Source organism: Urocitellus parryii, chromosome 2 (genome assembly GCF_045843805.1).
Source record: "Urocitellus parryii isolate mUroPar1 chromosome 2, mUroPar1.hap1, whole genome shotgun sequence".
Classification (NCBI taxonomy): Eukaryota; Metazoa; Chordata; class Mammalia; order Rodentia; family Sciuridae; genus Urocitellus; species Urocitellus parryii.
Window position 1 is genome coordinate 14,660,761 of NC_135532.1, and position 22,953 is coordinate 14,683,713.

General features: G+C 40.1%; 1 protein-coding gene across 1 annotated transcript in view; it reads left to right on the forward strand.

Annotated features, from left to right (window-relative positions):
- The first annotated feature begins 498 nt into the window (after nucleotides 1-498).
- Nucleotides 499-22,953, forward strand: part of Dzip1 (DAZ interacting zinc finger protein 1) — a 54,756-nt gene continuing 32,301 nt past the window's right edge. Inside the window, exons 1-7 of the mRNA XM_077792157.1 lie at nucleotides 499-580; nucleotides 693-1,250; nucleotides 10,035-10,119; nucleotides 12,826-12,950; nucleotides 17,447-17,608; nucleotides 19,242-19,379; nucleotides 21,290-21,352. Of these exons, the coding sequence (XP_077648283.1) occupies nucleotides 578-580; nucleotides 693-1,250; nucleotides 10,035-10,119; nucleotides 12,826-12,950; nucleotides 17,447-17,608; nucleotides 19,242-19,379; nucleotides 21,290-21,352 (1,134 nt within the window). The 5' untranslated portion in view covers nucleotides 499-577. The remainder of the gene's footprint in view (nucleotides 581-692; nucleotides 1,251-10,034; nucleotides 10,120-12,825; nucleotides 12,951-17,446; nucleotides 17,609-19,241; nucleotides 19,380-21,289; nucleotides 21,353-22,953) is intronic.

Consider the following 22,953-nt stretch of genomic DNA (forward strand, 5'->3'; position numbering starts at 1 on the left):
TCCTCTTGCCCTTTTCCCTCCATTTAATTTTACATTGTTTTGTTGCTACCTGTCTTGGAGGTTGTGCGTAAAAGATGAGGATGAATAGATATTTCTAATTTCAAAGCATAAGCTAGGACAGTAGTGGATGGATAACCAGAGGATGGCAGCTAGGACCAAAAGTTCCTGGGATGTGGCTCCCCACTCCTGTTTTAAGGACATCGAGTGTCCAGCCCCCCAGGGATGGTGGTGCCCTGGGGAACGGGTGCTAGGAAGGCCCTCTCCGGGTGGACCAGTGTTGTCCACCCAGACTCATCCACAAGGTTTTTTTTTTTTTTTTTTTTTTTGGTCCCGCAGGGCGTTGGGCGCACGCTGACCGCGCGCTGGCCGGAGGGCCCTTTGCTCTGGGTCCGGCTGGGCGCTGCCATAGCAACGTCCTGGACGCCCAGACCTTGGCCGCCGCCGCCGCCGCCGGGGATCTGGTCTTCTCCGGCTTCCCAGGGGTGTGGCGGCGGCGGCCCGGAAGCGGCTTGGGGCTGGTAGGCGAAGCCCAATCGCTCCTCTGATTAAAGCCTAGGCTGCGGACTGGCTCGCAAGCATGGTAAGAGGCGGGAAGCCTCAGTGTCCTGGGATGCCGGGTTTGGGCGGGGACCTCCCCAGTCCTCCTGCCCCCCCCCCCTTCTGCCTCTGATGCACTGTCTCTTCCTCCGCAGCCCTTCCAGAAGCACGTCTACTACCCTCTGGCCAGCGGCCTCGAGGGGCCCGACGCCTCTGCCTCTGCAGCAGCAGGCGCGGCCTCCATGGCCTGTGTGCCCCCCAGTGCGGCATCAGGCCCCCTGCCCTTCTTCCAGTTCCGGCCGCGACTGGAGAGTGTGGATTGGCGCCGGCTGAGCGCCATCGACGTGGACAAGGTGGCAGGGGCCGTGGACGTGCTAACGCTGCAGGAGAACATCATGAACATAACCTTCTGCAAACTGGAGGACGAGAAATGCCCACACTGCCAGTCGGGGGTGGACCCGGTGCTGCTGAAGCTCATACGCCTGGCGCAGCTCACCATTGAGTACCTGATGCACTCGCAGGAGTTCCTCACCTCGCAGTTGCACAGCCTGGAGGAAAGGCTGCACCAGAGCCTGGGTGACTGTGAGCACAGCAAGCAGCTGCTCACCAAGCAGGCAGGGGAGATCAAGCTTCTCAAGGAGGAGTGTAAACGCAGGAAGAAGATGATCTCTACTCAGCAGCTGATGATCGAGGCCAAAGCCAGCTATTACCAGGTGGGAAGCTGTACTGTGGTCACAATCATAACCTTAAACAACCCAGTCCCCATTTAAGAGCTTTTTCCTATGGAATCATTCTTCCTTTTTAAAATTTGTACCATAACTCAGAAGACAGCACACTTAAGCAAAAAGCAGGCATTTAAACCAATAGAGAACATGGTTCATTACCTTCTGCAGTTGGACAGGGAATTAATAATTAAATAACCAGCATCTGCAGTGCTTTATTGAAGTCGTCTAAATGCTGGTTGTTGAACCTATTTCCTCCTATCATGTCAAGAAAAATCAACCATGTACAAATTGCTGTTGAGGTCAGTCCCCAAATGGTCTGGAATATGGGCCATTTATAAAATTTTTTCTTATTAAAAATTTTTTGAACTATTCTCAAACTGACAGAATAATAGGAAGAACTTTGATATACCCTTCACCCAGAGTCACCAATTATTAACATATGCCACATTTGCTATATTTCCTCCTATCTCCCTCTATATTATTACTTTTGAGCTGTTTTCATGGTGAGTTGTAGACTCCTAAATTTTTCAGAACAAGAGAATTCACTGACATAATTCACAATATTTAAATAATCAAACATTTACATTCTTTTAGTCTTAATCTCCAACAATTAACGGTTAGATATTGAGCCCAGGATGGTAAATATTGCCATTTTGAGTTACCAGAAATCATTGTACAGGATGAATATCACTTCTCTGAAATGCTTAAAAGACTCCAGTTTTGTTTTGTTTTTTGATTCTAGAATATTTACATATACATTCTGAGATATCTTGAGAATGGGACTCAAGTCTAAACACAAATTTAATTCTTTCCTAGATACTTTATATGTGTAGTCTGAAAATCATTACAGTATTTTTAGTGTGCCTGCATTTTGATTGCAACCTGTTACATGGAGTCTGGTGTGGAATTTTCTACTTGTAGGGTCATGTCCATATACAAAACTTTCAGATTTGGAGCATTTCAGATTTTTGGATTAGGGATGCTTAATCCTAATTAAGGATTGTGTTAATTGGAGGAAGCGTGGTGTTTGATGAACATATCAAAGTAAGCAACACATTGATAAGATTGATTTCATACCTACTGTCTGGTGATTTTGGCTAAATATGTTTTAGAAGTCTTCAGTGGTTTAGGGACAGTGGAGCTGAAACAGGTGTGAATGTTGGGTGTAGGGCAGAGAACATGGTGTGGTTAGTATTGCGTAGGTATGTATCAAGTCATTTAACTTCTAAACCTCATTCTCCTGATCTGGAAACTGGGGACTTTGAATTGCATGAAATAAAGCATGTAGAGCATGAGGGACATCTGATGTGTGGATGGCACTCTCTTTTTGGCTTCCCCTTACTAAACTGTGTGTGTGGTTTCTTTGAATCCTCAGACCTCTTTTAAGAGCTTAGTGAATAGTGGGAGCAAAGAAGGCAGAAGCTATAGAGCAGGTACTACAGGAAATGGTGATGCAGGATGGGGTGTTAGAGGACTCAGAATGACGGTCACATAAGCTGGCTGTGGTCCCTGTGGTATAATCATTTTAACTCCAGGTTCTTAAGGTAGGAATATTTGATTGGTAATAAAATTAGGGAAAGTCACCTATATTGCTTAGTAATTTGACTACTATGCAATTATGAACTTGTATTTATATAGTTTTACTTTAAATTTTGTCGTGCTGAGGATTGAAGCTAGGGTCTCCTGTGAGGTAGGCAAAGCATTCTACCACTGAGCTGTATCCCCATGCATGAATTGTATTTAATAGAGACCTCCCAACAACTGGAGAAGTCAGACAGCCATGTATAAAGGCCAGTGTGTACACTGACTTATCAAGTTAGTTCTTCAGATTTAAAAATGCAAGTATGGTGCTTGCCAGTGGACTGCAACAGAACTAAGATTCAAAGACTTTTTGCTGATTGCTCTCCATGTCACAGCAACAGAAGGAGATTTTGGAATCTGTCAGTGAGCTTGTGTCCCTGATTCTAATTATACAACCCCATGGAGTTGAGATGAGTGTTGGGGAGTTAAAAAAAGCATACAATTTATAATAAAAGGTATGTGAATTAAAATGGAAATTGATAGCATTGCAACTTAATGTATCTGAGCTTTGATTTCTTCATGGATAAAGTGGTTGCCTTGGAAATTAAGTAAGAGAAGGATGTAATAGGGTCTATCTCTGGGTAGGCACAAGTGGAAATATTGGTTCTTTTATCTACTATTCCCAGCTATTATCTTAGAGAAACCTTAATTTTTTTTTTTTTGGTAAAATGAATTCTCATGTTAATTTCTTTACATGTTTTTCATTTTTTAAATCATTTTGAAGAGAATTTTTTTTTTTTTACAGTACTGGGGATTGAACCCAGTGGCATTCTGCCACTGAGCTATATCTTTAGCCATTTTTTTTTTTTTTTTGAGACATACTTTTCTTTATTTTTAGGCTAAATTCTAAGTTGCCTAAGCTGGCCTTGAATTTGTGATCCTCTTGTGCAGCCACCTGAGTAGCTGGGATTACAGGTGTGGCCCACCATACCCACCTATTGGGTGGGATTTTTTAACAAGACATTTATGTGTTTTACATAATAAACTACATTTTTTTAAATATCTTTTTTTATTTTTATGTGGTGCTGAGGATCGAACCCATTGCCTCATGCATGCCAGGCGAGCCCTAAACTACATTCTTAAACTAATGGTATTGAACATATTCTAATCTTGGTGTTGTTAAGGAATGAGTATCAGATTTCTATCTATGAATAGTACACAGCTCCTCAATTTTAATTCATTGTTACTTTTTTTTTTTTTGAGGGAGACTCTTTCCAAATAGAAGCTTATATAATTTATCTGTATCAAATTCATATATGCATATATGTATATAAATACACACATACACATATCACATACACACATAACTGTCTTTTTAGGAAAATTCAAAACGTTTTAGAGAATAAAAATTTAAATCATTTACAAAAGAAATTATAATTGTTTTGTTAATGGGGAAATTTGATTCCAGGATATGTAGCATTCCTTTTTGCCTTTGTCCCTGAAGGGGACCCTAATTACTTCTAAGTGTAATAAATAGGACTCCTTGACCTCCTGCTTCTTCATTGTAAGAAACAATCTATTATTAAATTTCTAATTTTAATTTCAGTCCTAGTAGATTAAATAGCCTTGGCTTTGGGAGGTGATAGATCCTGGTTCACTCCCCAACCACTCTCAGCAGGGTATTATGGTAATGGTATGAAGAAGTTGGCATGTATTGGGCACCATAATCAGGAACCATTCATACTGCTGTTATCTGAAATGTGGGCATCAGTTATCACTAACTTGGAGTTAGTGCTAGGAACTAACTCCCATGCTAGGGACAGCCTTGGAAATTCGGTGAGAGCAAACATTTTATATATATAAATATATTTAAATCATTTTTGAGCATAGAAATGATAACCTTTTAAAGCTGCTGTTGCAGACTGTCATCTCATAGGTCATATTTGGGCCTGCAGACCTTTTGGGTTTGGTCTGTGTAGTATTTAGCTTTTGGGAAGCTGTGGTTTGGTAGCCTTGTAGTTTCCAATTCACCCTACTCTCCCCCCATGATCTCGGACTTAGGTGCCAGCGGTACCTTAAAGATTCCGATTCCAGAGGTGTGGAGTGAAGCCTCTTCCCTTGTTAGGAAACAGACCATACCTTTCTGATGCCTGGTATCAGGGGACTGTCGCACAGAGAATATTCTTCTGGAAAACCTGAGTGAATGAATGGGTCTGACCATGCACGGACTCTGCATCCCCTGGCCCTAAGAAGAACCGTAGGTGCAGATATATTTAGCTTTTTTTTTTTTTTTTTTTAAGGTCCTGGGGATCGTTACAGGACCATGGATGTGCTAGGCAAACACTGCATCACTGTACATCCCAAACCCCAGACACATTTGTTGAAGGCCCAAGTACTTACTTTTAGACTGTAAAATATTCCATAAGTTAGGCGGCCATCAGCCATTACAAAGATGAAAGAGAGGGTGTGAATAGTGTTTTACTGCTGGACGGATTCCATTGTGTGGCCTGTTTCACGTAGCCTGGCACGTGAACCCCTCTAACGTGAACCCGGAAGTGTGCTGTTGCTCTTCCGGGTCAGGCTACCCGGAATCCCGGAATGGGCTCCTGTGTTCCTGCTGGGTCCTGTGCTCCTGCCGGCTTCTGCCTTCACAGACGATGGTTAGGACGCTCTCTGGGGTCTAAGTGGGTTCAGATCCATCTCTACTTGCAAGTACTAGACCTTGACAAGTTGTTTAACTTCTTTGTGCCTCAGTTTCTAGTCTGGGGAATGGAAACAGCTGTCGAACCTCAAAACAGTTGTTCATGGGGATTGGGTGACACAGGGCCTGGCATATAGGTTTTAGTTAAAACCTGGGGTTGTTGGAAAAAAAAAAATGTTGTCGTGCAAAACACATGGCCAGAATTGAGTTTTTATAATATGTGAGAAATCACAACAGCCAGTTTTCTTTTTTTCCCTCCCCTTAGGCAGAAAATCCAAAGCCTGAACTCTGGCCTGACAAAAGCATGAGGCAAACTATGTTATCAATTTCACAGAAGTTGTGATCTCGTTCTCATATGGCTCATCTTTGTCTCCATTTCCCTTTGCTTCAAGAAATCACGAGAATCGGGTAGTAAAGATTGGAAAAAATAAAGGATGCCTACTTTTTGAAGGTTTTATTTTTATGGGTGTGTATGTTGTATGTGGCTTAAAGGTGTAAGGGTGTTAATAGTAGCAATGTGTAGGGTCTTTTTTCCTCAACATTTTATTTAAAAAAAAAAAAAAAACTTTAAACATTCAGAAAAACTGAAACAACTCTACAGTGAATACCCAAATGTAGAGAGTTTAAAAAACAAAACAAAACATTCTTTTTTAAATAAAAACTAATAATGGGGCCGGGGCTGGGGCTCAGGGGTAGAGAGCTCGCTGCATGTGCAAGGTGCTGGGTTCTATCCTCAGCGCCACATAAAAATAAATAAAGGTATTGTGTCCAACTACAATTAAAAAAAAAAAACTAATAATGGGATTATAAAAAAACAAAAAACTGCCATAGACTCATATAACAGGTACCATATCTACCTTTTATATTTAACTCATGCTGGTATTTTGCTATATTTCCATCCACTCTTTTTGGGAAAGGGTAAGGTTTTGTTTAAGATTTTAGAAATAAATAATTTTCCCTACATGCATTCCCAGGGGAAATCTCAATGCTTGTCTGAATCTTTTCTCCTTTATGTTTTTTAATTCAAAATATTTTTGTGAACATACATATATTCACAAAGAATGCTTTTAAGCTTGAAAACTTTATATAAATGATATCATATATAAATGATATCATATCTGAATTAATCTGCTAGGTATTCCATAACAAAGTACTACATAGGGCTGGGGGTGTCACTCAGTTGTACAGCACTTGCCTAGCACATGTGAGGCACTGGATTTGATCCTCAGCACCACATAGAAATAACTTAATTTTTTTTAAAAAAAGTATTATGTCCATCTATAACTAACAAATAATATTTTTAAAAATTACCTGAGATTTGGTGACTTAAACAACAAAAATGTATTTTCATGAATTTTGGGAGGCTGGATGCCCAAGATCAAATCAAGGTGTTAGTGGGGTTCATTTCTGGTAATACCTCTCTTCCTGGTTTGTATATGGTCCCCTTCTCATTGTGGGCTCACACAGCCTTTTCTCTGTGTGTGGAGATGGAGACCCCTGCTGTCCCTTCCTCTTGGAAGGACACCAGTCCTATCACACCAAGGCTCTACCCACCCTATGTCCTTATTTAACCTTAATCATTTCCTTGAAGGGTACATCTCCAAATAGTCACACTGGAGGTTGGTGCCTCTTTCCTGGTTTTGAGTCAGACTTTCCAAGTTGTAACATTACCATTTTCTCACTCAACTGTACTTTCTTACTGTTTTTTTTTTTTTTAAATGGGTTCTGTATTTATGCTCTTACCCATACCTCAACACCTCCATTCTTGAGTTCTTTAGTTTGATTGGATTGTCCAAATGATTTTTCTTACCAATAGAGCCTATGAATGCTGAATTCTCTCAATTCTTCCAAATTTGAAAGATGTATTGATTGGGTGAATATTCTTAGGTCACACTTTCCCTCTGAACTTTGTAGATATGGTTCTTTTGTCTCCTGTCAGTAGATGTAGCTGTGAGAAAATGAATGGGCCTCCGCTTTTCCTTCTTGGGGCTGATTTGCTTTTTCTACCTAAGAAATTCCTTCTTTCTGTCAAAGCCTAGTAGTGTAGTAAGGTATGTCTTGGTACTGAGGATCTGTCTGCAAATTACAGCCTTTATTTTATTTCAGGGAAATTCTCTTGTATTCAGTCTTTGAATTTTGTTTCATTTATGGGTCCTCTATTTCTGGAAGATCAATTATCAGTGTTGAATTGGCTTTGTCAGTTCTTTTGTCAGAAGTTAGCTTCTGACTGATTAGTTTAGTCTCTGTCCTTTGATCTGCATTTGCCATGATTACTGATTTATTGAACTCAGCATTTCCTTCAGTTAGTGACTCCATTTCAACAATGTCCTGGGCTGGGGATGTGGCTCGAGCAGTAGTGCGCTCACCTGGCATGCGTGCGGCCCGGGTTCGATCCTCAGCACCACATACAAACAGAGATGTTGTGTCCGCTGATAACTAAAAAATAAAATATTAAAAATTCTCTCTCTCTTTCTCTCTCCCTCTCCCTCTTCTCTTTAAAAAAAAAAATGTCCTATTGCTTTTTAAAAAAAATTTGTTCTATGATGATGTCTTAGTTCTGATTTTGCTTTTTGTATGTTTTTTATCTTTCTTTTTTCAACTTATTCTATTTTATCAAATATCTTATTTTTATAGTATGCATGCTTCCCTTGTGTTTTGTGTTCTGTGAAGGGAATGAAGAAATTGTGAAGAATATCTTTGTTGCTCCTGGGATTTATAGCCCTCCCCCACCAGTAATCTTTACCTTTGCATTCCATGTTTTTTCTTAATTCTCTTTCCTATCCCTCTTCCCTCCCCATATCTCCTTTCTTCTCCTTCACCCCCACTCCTTTTGATTGGGTGGTATGTTAGCCTCCTCCCCAATATTACTACCCCATTTTTTTCATCTTATCTATGTTTGGCAATCCTTCTGAAATCTTCTGTGTTTGCAAATGGAGCAGCATTACAGCTTGAAGATGGAATATTCCATGTCCTGGTTTTCTGTTGCCTAAGGGAACTGGGGGGTTGGAAAGACTGCTACATGTACTGTTAGGACACCTTTTGGCTTGCATGCTGGGTTGGGCTGGGAGAGTGGGAGAGGCGTGGTTTCCTCCTCTTTCCCTTTTTCTAGTGCAGTGCACAGGCCTAGAGCCAGTATTTACATCAGAGTCAATGTGGGCAGTCCCTCAAGTCCTGTGGGTGAACCAGAGCACTTAACATGAACAGAGAAGTCTGAAAAGATGCTTTAAAGTTCTCAACAATGCTGAGATATATGCCAGAATGCTAGTGTTTTAAGCCAAAATCTGAAGTCTGATGTAACTAGACTAATTAAGAGTAAGGTGGCCTAGCAAATAGAAGAACATGTTACATGACCCAACAGGGAGGAAAACAGCTAAGTCCAGAGGGAGAGAATCTGCAGGACCAGTGTTTGATTGCTTTAGCAAAAGGATAGCAATGAAAAAAGGAGAGAGAGAGGGGAGCCTATAGACTAGAAGACATTCAAGAACCATAACAACAATTGCAGGAGATGGACCTTATTTGTATCCTATTTCAAAACAACCAAAATTTTTTTCTTGGACAAAATGTGAAATATAGGGGAAAGATAAAATAATGTTGGATATTTATTAAGTCCTTCATTTTCACATGTTGAAAGGCGGAGTAATGATATTATGATTTCTATTATGATATTAGAATTATGGTATTATGATTAAAAGAAAGCCCACATCTTTTAAAGACATATTCTGAAATATTCGCAAGTGAAATTTATGAATTTCATAATTCACTTCAGAGTGATCCAGGAATGGGAATATAAATGAAACAAGCTGAATTTTTGCCTAAAATTCAAATCAGTGTAAAAGTAGAAGAAGAGAAATTTTTGGTAGAATTGACTTTTCCCCCCTTAGAAAAATTCATTTTTTAGATCAAACATTTCCAAACATTGTTCAATTATATGTTAATGCTGTACTCAGAGGATGAAGCCATGAATAGGAAAGACAGTCTGGGAAGCTACTTTTTAAGAACCTAGAGGGATGAAAAGGAAACAAGCAATAATGAAATAAATGTGAAAATATTATCTGGTGAGATGTACAGTTGTGAAAACAAGACAGTGTAACGTGACAGAGATTGGCAGGAGGTTCTTCAGGGAAGGCCTTGTTCAGGGTATGATTGCCCCCAGGGTAGAGGATGCTCAATGAATGATGTCTTGAGTGTCAAGAAGGTTCCAAGGCTCTAGGTTGGCATGCTAGAGGGACACAAAGAAGCCACATGGCTGGCGTGTAATGAACAATTTAGGAGTGACAGGGTAGAAACCACCATGCTAATGGGAACTGTGTCCGGAGTTCCAGAAAGCTCCAGAAGAACTATTTTATCTGTCAAGAGATAGTTGTCACTAGTTGAGTTTGGGAAGGATGCAGTAGTTTTACATTTGTCTTTTTAATCACGCTTTTAGTGTACTTGCTAGGATGGTGTGTTTTGGGGAGAAAACCCCCAAGGGGTAGTGCTTTGGGTCTGAATTTGCAATTAGGTGAAAATACTGGATTCTGACACATGGATTTGTGCTTTCTCCTTTTCAGTGCCATTTCTGTGAGAAGGCCTTTATGAACCAAGCTTATCTACAAAGCCACATTCAACGCCGCCACCCTGATGATTCTCACCTTGGTAAGGAATGAGTGCTGTCTCACAGCTGTTTTCTTTCTGCTCTTCCCCCCTTTTTTTCCCTCAGTGAGACATGGTCCAGTGTGTTTCTTGATCCTTTTAAAAGAAAGATTCATCATCTTCGTTGATTCAGTAAGTAAATATTGAGCCCCTGCCATGTGCGTGCAGTATTCTAGGTGCTAAGAATATGACCAGAAGTCCAACAGAGGAGTCCTGCTCTCTTGAGTCTATGTTCTAAAGGAGGGGCTGAGAATCAAACAAATAAAAGAGGGAATTTTTCAAGTGATGACAAGTGAGAAGAGGGTAATAAAACAGGCACATGGGAGAGAGGGTGGCCAGGTGGTCAGCAAAAGCCTTGCTGAGGAGGCCATATCTATCAGGGATCAGAATGATGAAGGGGTTCCAGCCTGGTGAGAATCAGAGAAGAGTATCCCAGGTGTAGGAAACACTGATTGTAAGGGGCAGGAGGGCAGGCAAGACAGCATGTTTGAGGGACAGAAAGGAGGCTGGAGGAGTAAGTAAGGTAGCAGCATGTGGCGAACCCAGAGGGGCAGAGGCCAGACCTCGGGAGGCTAGCAAGGCCTTGTCTGGAATATGGATGTCTTTAGAAGTGTAGTGGGAAGCCACTGGAGGATTTTAAGTAGGGAAGGATCGTGATCTCATTTGTACCTTAAAGCACTCTTCTATATATGGGTAGAAGATAGTTTGTAGGAGCAACAGTGGGGCAGAAAGGAGGAGTGCACAGCTGCCCAGGTGAGAGAAGATGATAGCCTGAACCAGATGTCACAGGGCAGAGGAAGAGATAAAAACATAAAGGAAATGTTTAGACACAGAACCTATAGAGATGTGACTCAGCATGAGAGCAAGAGAAGACGCAAAGATGATCCTGGTTTTTTGTCCTCGTGTTTGAGTAAGCGGAGGTGATGTTTACTGTGATGGAGTGCTGGAGGTAGGAAGTGGTTTGAGTGCAGAGGAAGAGACTAGAAAGTTTGTGTTGGCCATGGGTATGTTTCCATCACACAGGCAGTAGACATGCAGATGGTGTTCTGAAGATCTGTGTGTCCAGAAAGAGAAAGACCCAGACTGGAGGTAGGACTCTGGGATTCACTGAAGGAAAGCTTGGCTGGCTCATGTCACCTAGATAGAGATCAAAAGACCCAAGCCAGCCCACCAGTAGGAAGGGCAGGTGGAGTGTGAGAAATAACATCTTTGGGCATTATGGAAACCGAAGGAAAAAGTATTTCATAAAGGAGGCAATGGTCAGGTGTATCAATAGTTTTTGAGGCACAGAGTAAGATACAGATAGAAATTGACCATTGTTGTCAAGATAGTTGTTGGTACCTTGAACTGGTGGAAACAAAAGCCCAATTTCGGTGAGCTGAGCTGAGAATCACGAAGTGGTCCTATTGAACACAGGCGTTGATGTCAATAACATTTGCTGGGAGGGAGACATGAGGCATAGTCTGGACCAAAATATGGGAGCAATATGACGATTTTGTTTCATTTGGTGTGAGAGGTACTGTGTTTGGGTGCTGGGAGATGAAGATGCAAGAGAGAGGAGGGGATTCTGTGGCTTACCAAGGGACCAAGTTTTCTTCTATTTCAGTGTTCTCAAAAGCAAAAAATGTAGGATCTCTTTCTCCATGAGCAGACCAAAGCATTCTGCTGCAGTAACCCACAGGAATTCTTACTACAATTTTAAGTGTTTTTAGTATCTAGATATGTTACTCCTTCATTTTGGGCCAGTCTGTTTCTGTTCCTGCCCATCACAGGTAAATAGATTTGTTTAAGGAATTGCTAAGCTTTGCAGAAACAAAATAAAATTCCATTTATAAGTCACAGACCACTGCTAGAATATAGCAATATATTGAAAAAATGGGAAAAATGAAATATTTTAATTAACCTACCATTCTTCAGTGTGAAACTGACCTTCTTTCTTTTCTGTTTCAGTATCTTACTCTATCTCATACTCGTTTCAGAGAGTATTTCAGCCTCTGAAATGAGTATTATCTCTTCAGGTCATCTTTGAGATTCTGACTTTCTACTTTGGTTTCCATACCTTTCATGTCTACACTCACAGACACATGTATATCCATTCAGTCATGTGTACATCTTCATGTAAGTACATGTACATAAGTATTCTTCCCTTCACTTGTTGCTTCTTTTTACTACTTTTCAGTTTCTCGCTTCTGCCCTAGTGACAGGGTACCGCCTGAGTTTGCATTCTGAATGCCAGCCCTCTGCTTGTATTAGCACTGATGGGTCTTCAGGAGAGTTCGGTGGGAGCCAGAAGGATGGTGGCCTTAGTGATTTCAGCATGGTGGCACTTGCAGGGAAAGCCCTTGTTTTCCTTCTCTGATTGAGACAGGCATCTTAAAGAAGAGCCCAGAGTGCCATTGGGTCAAAGTGACTGGGATTATTCCTTGTCAGCTTTATTGCTCCATGAACAGGGCTCTCATACTGTCTCTGTAGGATAATCCAGCCTCAATATGGTGGCTGAAAGACTCTGCTAAAAGTAACTCTTTGTCCAAACATATGAAGGGCTCCAAATAAACACTAAAGAGCAAAACTGAGCTCACAGCATGCAACAAGTAATAATATCCCAAGTAAGAGCAGTGTCCTTTGCTGAATCTGTAGAACTGTGCCTTGTAAGTTTTCAGATGAGTTTCATAAGAGATGGTGTTTTAACAAGATTTTCCATTGCAACAGAGTATAAAACAAAGGCTCAGACGGACAAGCTCCAGAAGGAGGTGGACATGTTGAAGGAGCAGCTGCAGCTTACCAAGTCTCAGTTAGAGACTGCTCAGCACGCTCATGCAATCAGATTCTCTAAGGTAGGCTGCAAAATTCTGAACTAATGGTCTACTAATTATAATTAACTATGTAATTCAGTTGTGCCATGGACTCTACTAAAAATACAAGACACTTGAGAGTTTGTAGGGCACAATAAAATGTGATTGCATTTTGTGTTGTTAAGCTACTCTTTAGTATCTAATTCCAAAGCACATTGCTAGAAATATAGTTCTCTATTTTTTAAAATAGGTGAAATTCACACAGCATACAGTTAATTTTTTGGTCTTAAAAACCTTACGTTTATTATCTTATGTTACATTTTTTTGAGTTGGAAGTCTGATAAGTCTCACTGCCAAAAATCAAGGGGTCAGCAGGGCCACCTTTCTTATTGGAGGCCAGGGGAAGACACTATTTTTTGCTTATTTGGGTTGTTGGCAGAATTTGGGTTTCTTACAGTTGTGGAATGGAGATATCTACTTTCTTGCTGGCTATGCACTGAGGGAAGCACCTAATTTCCCTGTGAGGCATCTGTACTTGGCTTATGGCCCTCTGACTGCATATTCAGAGCCATCAGCATTGGGTCAAGTACCTCTTGTGCATCAGAACTCTCATTCTTTCTTCTCATCCATGTGTCAGCCCTGGTGGGTGCTTGGAAGGTCCTGTTCAGAGTTACTCAGGGTTTCCTGTGGGGGAAAGGGGACTGCGATGTTATTAGTTCTGACCACTGTGGGTTGGAGTAGGTACACTATGGGTACCAGCTATGTCATCTCTGATCCACAGAGGATTGGCCTCAGTATACTTAGTGGAAAGAGAGAGATCACAGAAGAGCATTTCTTTTATTTTCACTGTTGAAGTAGTATAGCATACACTGTTTTTGTTTTCTGTATGATGATAGGAAGTATGACTTTTCTAGGGGAAACAACAAGTCATTCCACGGATAAACACTGTTTTCTACATGTTCTCTCTTTCTCTTATTTAAAAAATGATGAATTTACACAACATGAAATATACCGACCTAATAATTTTTTTTAAATTTTAATTGGTCCATTATAATCATAGATTACATTAGGATTTATTGTTATATATTTGTACAGGCACAGACATAAATTGGTCTATTTCATTCTCTTGAACTTCCCCTTTCCCTCTCCTCCTAATTCTCTTTTCTCTATTCTACTGGTCTCTCTTCCATTTTCAGAGGTCCCCTTTCTTTCCTTTTTTCTCTGAAGATTCTGCATTTGAGAGAAAGTGCATGACCCTTGACTTTCTGAGTCTGGCGTATCTCACTTAACATGATGTTCTCTAGTTCTATCCATCATAACATCATTTCCTTCTTCCTTATGGCTGGGGAAAACACCATTGTGTATATATACCATATTTATTCATCTGTTGAGAGATATCTATGTTGATTTCATAACTTGGCTATTGTGAATTGTGCTACTATAAACATGGGTATGCATATATCACTATAGTATGCTAACTTTAATTTTTTTGGGATAAATACTAGAGTGATAGCTGGGTCATAATGGTGGTTCAGTTCCAAGTCTTAAAGAACTTCCATACTGATCTCCATTGTGGTTATACTAATTTATAATCCCACCAACAGTGCAAAAGTGTCCCCCCACCCCATATTTAAGAACATTTATTATTTTTTGTGTCCTTGATTGCTATTCTAACTGGAATGAGATGAATTCTCAGTGTAGTTTTGATTTGCATTTCTTGAATGGCCAAAGACATTAAATATTTTTGCATGTATTTGTTGGCCATTGGTATTTTTTTCTTGTAGGAAGTGTCTGTTTATGTCATTTGTTCATATATTCTAGATATTAATACTTTGTCGAAAGAGTAGCTGGCAAAGATTTTCTCCCATTCGTTAGGTTCTCTCTTCATATTCTTAGTTTCCTTTGCTGTGCAGCTTTTTAATTTGATGCCATTTCATTATTAATTCTTGGTCTTGTTTCCTGAGCTTTAGAAATCTTAAAGGAAGTTGATGCCTGCACCTGTTGGAGTGTTGACCCTGTTTTCTTCTAGCAGTTGCAGAGTTTCTGGACAAATTCCTGTCTTTGAGTTTGGCTTTTGTACAGGGTGAAAGATAAAGATCAAGAATTGTTTCCTTAATTTCCTTTGCTGGTATATAGAAAAAAAAAGATTTTGTTTCTTGACTTTATGCTCTGCAATTTTGCTGAATTTGTTACTCTGATAGCTTTTTAAATATATTTATGTGATTTTCTATATAGACAATCTTGTTATCTGCAAGCAGATTTGGGTTTGTTTCTTCTTTTCCAATTTGGACATAGTTTATTTATTTTTCATGCCTAGTTGCTCTGACTAGAATCTCCAGTACAGTGTTGAATAGTGGTAAAAGCAGTGAAAGCAATGCAGCAGTACCTTGATGTGTTGCTGGTCACGGGAGGAAAGGTTTCAGTTTTCTACCATTGATTATAATGTTAGCTGTGGGCTTTTCATAAGTGCCTTTTCTTATATTTGTCATATTCTCTTATAGTCATTTTAATTTCTCTAAATATTTTAGAGCTTGCCTTCTGTTTCTATTTTACTGAATTCTTTTCATATAAGGGTGTTGAATTTTATCAAATGCTTTTTGTGTCTGTTTAGACAATTGTGTGTGTTGCTGTTTCCTTCTTTCCATTAGTGTAGTGTTACATGGATTGATTTTCTTCTGTCAAACCAATGTTGCTCTCTAGCATACAGCCCCCTTGGTCATGATGTATGATCTTTTCAATGTGCTCTTGGATTTGCATTGCTAGTATTTTTTGAGAATTTTTGCATCTATTTTCATAAATTATTGCCATGTGATTTTCTTGTCTTGTGTATCTCTGTCTGCCTCTGGAAAATATAGTCCTGATAGAATGTTTTAGGAAATAATCCCTTCTCTTCTACTTTTTTTGAAAATTTTGAGTAGCATTGGTTTAGTTTTTTGTTTTTTCTTTTAAATATTTGGTAGAATTTACCACTGAGGACTTCTGGTTTTGGAATTTCCCCTGGGAGACTGTTTTTTGTTGTTGGTACTGGGGATTAAACCCAGGGGTTCTTAACTTCTGAGCCACATTCCCAGCCCTTTTTAAAAATATTGTATTTAGAACTAGGGTCTCACTGAGTTGCTTAGGGGGCCACGCTAAATTGTTGAGGCTGACCTTGAACTTACAATTCTCCTGCCTCAGCCTCCTGAGCAGCTGGAACCACAGCCCTGCACTACTGAGCCTGGAGGCCTTTGGGAGGTCTTTGAATACGGTTTCATTCTTTTTACTTGTGCAAAGTCTATTGAAATTTTCCTTTTCTTCTTGTGTCACTTGTGATAGTTTGTGATTCCTCCCTTTCCCCACTTACTGAGAATTGAATCCAGGCCTCATGCATGCTAGGCAAATATTCTATCCCTGAGCTACATCCCCAGCCCTAATTTGTATTTTTCTAGGAATGTGTCCATTTTACCTAGTTTGTTTGTTGGTGTGCAAGTATGTTTGTCATATTCTCTTATAGTCCTTTTAATTTCTCTAAATTATTTCTTAGACTAACTATAAATTTGCCAATTGTGTTGATCTTTTTGAAGAACCAACTTTTGGTTTCATCCATTCTCTCTATTGCTTTTCTGTTCTTATTTTGTTTATCTTTTGTTCTGATATTAAGTATTTCCTTTCAGCTGGTTTTGGATTTAGTTTGCTCATCTCTTTCTAATTTCTTAAGGCATAAAATTAGGTTGTTGACTTGAGATCTTTTGAAGTATAGACTTTTATAACTATATTTTACTCTCTGAGCATGGATTTGGCTGCATCCTAAATGTTTTGGTATTTTAAATTTTCAGTTACCTCAAAGTATTTTCTAATTTCTCTAGTGAGGTTTTCTTTGCCTTATTGGTTATTTTAGGAATACGTTCTTTAATTTCACATATTTACTAATTTTCCTTCTGTTATTGATTTTTGGTTTTATTCTGTTGTGATTGGAGAAGATTCTTTGCAGGAATTCATCCTTTTTAAATTTGAGAAACATTTTATGACCTAACTTCAGTCTCTCCTGATGAATGTTGCATGTGTATTTGAGAAGAATCTATTCATATATATATGTATATATATATATGAATGCATATACATACTATACACACATATAATATGTCTTTTTATAATATGTGTGTATATGTATATGTGTGTATGTATTTTTTTTGGAGGGAGATGGGGCTACTCTACCCAGTTTTATACAGTGTCGATGTATCAATTTTATTCTACTGTTCAATAGAGTTATTCTTTTAAAATACATTGACATTTTACACATTCTTGCATTCTGTAGCAGAATGCAAAGCAGGAGGCTTCTGGCCTCTGTAGGTATTTGAAGGGAGGTGATGACATAGGGATGCTGTGTGCTGCTGCAGTCTGGAAGAATCATTGCACACAGACCTGCCATTATGGGAAGCATATTATAAGTGTAACTGAAACTAGCTAACAAATTTGAGGTGATGCTGTGACCATTTGTTTAAACTTTAGCGTGTTTACTTTATATCGGAACTTTTAAAGCCTTATATTAATACTTTCAGGAATATGAAATGCAAAAAACAAAAGAGGAAGACTTTCTGAAGTTATTTGATAGATGGAAAGCAGAAGAAAAAGAGAAACTAGTTGATGAAATGGAAAAAGTCAAGGAGATGTTTATGAAGGAGTTTAAAGAACTAACTTCTAAGAATTCAGCATTAGAATATGTAAGTACTGAACCTATAACTTCTCACAGTATTGGTTGTCTTGAAAGGTAGCATTAGAATGGCATTATGGTCAGAGGATCTGGAAGTCACTTTTCCTTGCCTTGCTGCAGAACCCCCCTCCCTACTCCAGTCCCAAGGAGCTCAAGGCCTGTCATGGCAGGAAAGGTAGACATGGATCACTGGTGTGGAAGAAGGAAACTGATCCAGAAAAACTGAGCAGGAATCCTTGCGTAGCCCCCTCCTCACCACAGGCCTGTCCAGCAAAGGGTCTCTAAAGCAAGCAGGATCCTGCAAAATGATCCCCTACCCTGTGGAACAGCCCTGGTCCACACTGCCCAGGTCATAAGCATGGACAATAGACAGGGCTAGCTAGGCTGGGACCTTCATCCTCTGTGCCAAGTAGGGTCCTCCTGCTAGAGTTTTCTGGGCCCTCTGCATCTTAGTCATCAATGGGGTAAGGAAGGAGGGTGCTGAAGGATGATCCTTGAGCTCCCTCTAGGGGCCAGCAGGTTTTAGAAATAAGGATGGAAGTTGTTTTTGGAACAGTGCTAAGGTCCCTCTCTGAACTCTTTTGTTTTTATCTAATGTCCTTTTTCTGCTCTAAGATCCTGTCCAGGATACCATGTTACATATAGGTGTCTTATCTCCTTAGGCTCCTCATTTGTGACAGCTTGTCAATCCTGTCTTTGATGACCCTAACAATTTTAAGGAATACTGGTTAGTTATGTAGGATGCCCTGCTGTTGGAATTTGTCTAATGTTTTTCTCGTGGTTAGACTGGGTTTGTAGGTTTGTTTTGGAGAGAGGACCTTGGTTAAAAAAAAGTGCCAGTTCACATCACATCAAAGGTACATACTGTCTCCACGAATTAGGACTGTTGGTATTGGCCTCTGTTACCTGGCTGAAGAGGTTTTTGTCAGAGCAGGTTTCTCTACAGAAAAGTCACTCTTTCCCCCTTCTTTGAACTGAAGTCACTGTGAGCAGTCCACATATAAGGAATAGGAGGTCTGCTTCCTCATCCTTCATTTTTGAAGTTAACATATTGACTCCTGTGGTTTTCCTAGGGCTTTTGTCCTGGGTAACTTTGGGAACAGTATAAGCAAAGGGTGCAAGAAGATACTGCATCCCTACTGGGTTTACTGATATGACTCCTGGACAGTATCAGTGTTTCACTGAATTATCTTAAGAACCATCTGCACCCACTTCCTCTGTTTCTGGCAACTATTTTGTGCCTGTTACATTTTTTAAAGCCCATTGTCTAAGATTAGAAAGGTTTTTCATGTTCTAGAAAGACCAGAAAACAATAGAAACAAGACATTAAAGCTGCAGGGAAGGGGTCAGGGGAGAAGCACAAGGAGCCTCCAGGAGAACAGACAGATTTAAAACGTGACTTCACGTTCCCTGATTTTAGTTACTATTTCAGTCTTATAAAAATATATGACATTTGTGGGGCTGAGGCTGTAGCTCAGTGGTAAAACGCTTGCCTCGCATGTGCAAGGCACCGAGTTTAATCCTCAGCACCACATAAAAATAAATAAAGATACTGTGTGTTAACCTACAACTAAAAAATATAAATAAAAAAATTTTAAAAAATATATGAAATTTGTGCTGGTGGTTTGAATTTTATTTTATAGCAATTGTCAGAAATCCAGAAGTCCAATATGCAGATTAAGTCCAACATAGGCACATTAAAAGATGCACATGAGTTTAAAGAAGACCGTTCTCCACATCCCCAGGATTTCCAAAATGTGATGCAGCTTCTCGATAACCAGGTAGGCATTTTTCGTTGCCTTGGTTTTTCTCAGTGAAGTCATTTTCAGTAGCTGTCACCTGTGGAAAGTGTGTTTGTTTCTTTTAGTGACCATGAAGATGACCTGTTTTCTTGCCTCCTAACACATGCCTGAATCACAATAGGTGTGCAGTAGTGCTTGTTTTTTGACTAATGGATGTAGATACAGAACAGTAGGCAAACTTATTTTAGTCCTTCTCTCACGTAATGGCAATTTGAACTACATTTTCATGTCAAAAGGCATATGGAAGCATTGAATTTATTTATTTTTATTTTTTTAATATTTATTTTTTACTTGTAATTGGACACAGTACCTTTATTTATTTATTTTTATGTAGTGCTGAGGACTGAACCCAGAGCTTCGCATGTGGTAAGCGAACACTCTACTTCTGAGCCATAATCCCAGCCCCTGAATTTATTTTGGGAGCTTAAATATACCATCACGTGGGTGAAATGATGATATTCTACATTTTTTGGACAAAATAATTAAAATCATTTGAAAATGAACCTCCGTCATCAGCCTAATCTTTCTTGTGGCTATTTTGGTCATAGCGGTTTAGGGGAGCAATTTTCTTTAAGTCAGGAAACAAAGATTAGAGTTTAGGAATTTGGGATTATGTTTTTAAGATAAGACTGTTGGGCTGGGGCTGGAGCTCAGTGGCAGAGTGTTTGCCTAGCACATGTGAGGCACTAGGTTCGATCCTCAGCAGCACATAAAAATAAACAAAGGCATTCTGTCCATCTATAACTACAAAAAATATTTGAAAAAAATAGACTGTTATTTTTTAAAAGGTAAGTATAATTTTGAAATATGGACTGTGATGCTTCTTGTTTAGTGCTCATGTCTTGCCAGCTTCCCCCAAGTCTACATTCTCCATTGCAGCCAGGTTGACCCTGTCACTGACCTGTCTAAAATGCATCAATGATCTTAGTTTTCACAAAATGAAGTCTAGAATCCATAACTGGCATAGTGGGTCCTCTGGACATGCACCTTGTGCTATCTCCCACCAGGCCTCACTTTACCTGATGCTTCAGTGGCTGGGCCCAGCAGCTCCTGTTCTGGAACGCAGCATCCTGTCCCTGCCTTGCTCCTGCTGCTTTCTCTGCCTGTCAGTCACCTCTCTATTTTCAGTACCTCTTACTCATTCTCCAGTAACAGCTGATAGTGTTTCTCTGGTCCCCCACTAACTAAGGAGGACCTGATCAACTACATGTTCTATAGAAATTTCCATCCTTATGTCTACTTTTTCCCCTGTACAGAGCAGAACCTTCTCCTAATCCTCTTACCCTGCAGCTGCCTAGTGAGGGACTTAGTGTGAGGTCGGAGACCAAAAGTTGGGGCCTGAACTGGACTGTTGACACTGCTTCCAACAGGCCAGAGACCACAGTGTTATCTCCCATGAATTGAAGAAAGTGGTTATGAAATACTGAAGTCCTACCTGAATTTTTTCTGTTTCCTTTCTATGAGTTGTGTTGTCAGTTCAGAACCCATAGACCTAGAAATGTTGGTGTTTCCTTTTGGCCCCTTACATTAGCAAACTAACATTTTTGCAAATAAAATTGTATTGGAACACAGCTATATCTTTTGATTCACATCTTACGGTGGCTGTTCTCTGACTACCCACAGTGGTGACCAACTCCTTAAACCCTTCCAATCCAAAATATTTACTATTAGCTCTGTAATAGAAATCTTTGCTGACTCTGCCTTACAGTATATGATTAAAATCAGGGGCAAGTGGGTTTAAACATTTTCAACTATGTGTATTATAAAACTTTTAAGTAAAACTTTATCAGACTGTTGGGTTTCGTAGGTACTCACTGAAAAGCAGGCTCCCATTTTGAGCAGGTTTCAGTGTTACCAATGCAAACACATCACTGGTTTCACTCTTGTAGGAAAGCAAGTGGACAGCTCGAGTTCAAGCTCTCCATCAGGAACACAAGAAAGAGAAGAGCCGGGTAAGATTAAGAAGCCAGGGGGGACTGGGGATGTGGCTCAAGCGGTAACGTGCTCGCCTGGCATGCGCGGGGCACTGGGTTCAATCCTCAGCACCACATAAAAATAAAGATGTTGTGTCCACCGAAAACTGAAAAATAAATATTAAAAAAAAATTCTCTCTCTCTCTCTCTCTCTCTCTCTTTAAAAAAAAAAAAAAAAAAGCAGCAGCAGCAGCCAGGGGCCTCTAACTGGGTCTTTTTTGTATGTTTATCTGGTGTGGTGCTGGAGTTGGAGCCCAGGGCCTTGCACAGGCCAAGCAGGCACTCTGCCATGGCACCACACCCCAGCCCCAAGTGGATCATTTTTGGAAAGAATATCTACTTCTTTATAGGAAGGTAATATTTGTCTGCCTAGCACTTGTGGAGAAATGGGTAAAACTAAAATTACTTTTAATTCTAATACCAAAGATAACCACAGCTACTAATCTTGATATAATTTCTTTCTACTGCTCTTATAGACCCTATAAAGACATTCCACAAAACACTTGTAGAACATTCTAGAGGAACTTTACTGGGAAAGTTAGTTGATCTAATTTCAAAATTGTATCATTGCTAGAAAAGGAAATAGGAATCATAATTTTTCTTTTGCTATTTGTAATACCAGTTAGTCATGTAAGTAACCTATAGTATTCACACACACACACGTGACAGGCACATGTACTCATATGGTGGTCTTTATAGACTGGAAATTGTAAGAGCAATGCCGTGATTCAGTTCAGGAAATGTTCAGGAGATATTTCCTGAGCATCTTCTACAAATTGCACTCTATAGGGTTGAAAGAGGTAGGAAACCATCTCTGCCCTCAGGGATTAGTACTTGACTGTAGTACAGTAGGAAGTGAGGGTACAAAGAGCTGAGGGGAGGACTGAGGTGAGTCCTGGGAAAATGGCTATGGAGTGCCCTAGGGATTGAACAGTGGGTAACTTGGGAATGGTGCTGTCTGTGGACAGTACCCTGGGTATTTCTCCCTTCTGAGCTCCAGGTAAGGCAGCCAGCTTGCACTGACATGTCCACAGGCTTCTTAGGCGTAACAGGTCAAAAATGCAGTTCTTGGGCTTGTTCCCATGTGGTACATGGCACCCTAGTTCCCCCAGACTAACATTGTTCCCTCTCTCTCCCTCAGTCCCCAGTCACAGGCCATCAGCAGGCCTGTCATGGATCTTGCCTCCCTGTTTTCCACATATCCATAGCCTCTACCTTTAGCCCAGCCTCCATCATTCCTAGAACCCCCAAACTGGTCTTTGCAGTTCTAGCTTTCCCCTTACTTTACATGCTCCCTAAAGAGCAGGTAAAATAATCTGGCCGCTGGCTACCACTGCTTGTTTCCCTCTCTAAACCTGCCCTTTCTAGGTATGATGGCCTTCTGATAATTTCTAGAATATTCTGGTCTTTTTTTAACATGTGGAAAGCCCTTCTCCTTGCTCTTCACCTGGCTGGTTCCTTCCCCTTCAGATTAGTTTTCTGTTCTTTGTGGCAGATTACTACAAATTTAGTGGTCTGAAATCACCCATTTATCATCTCACAGTTTCCATGGTAGAAGAGACCAGGCATGGCTTGGCTGG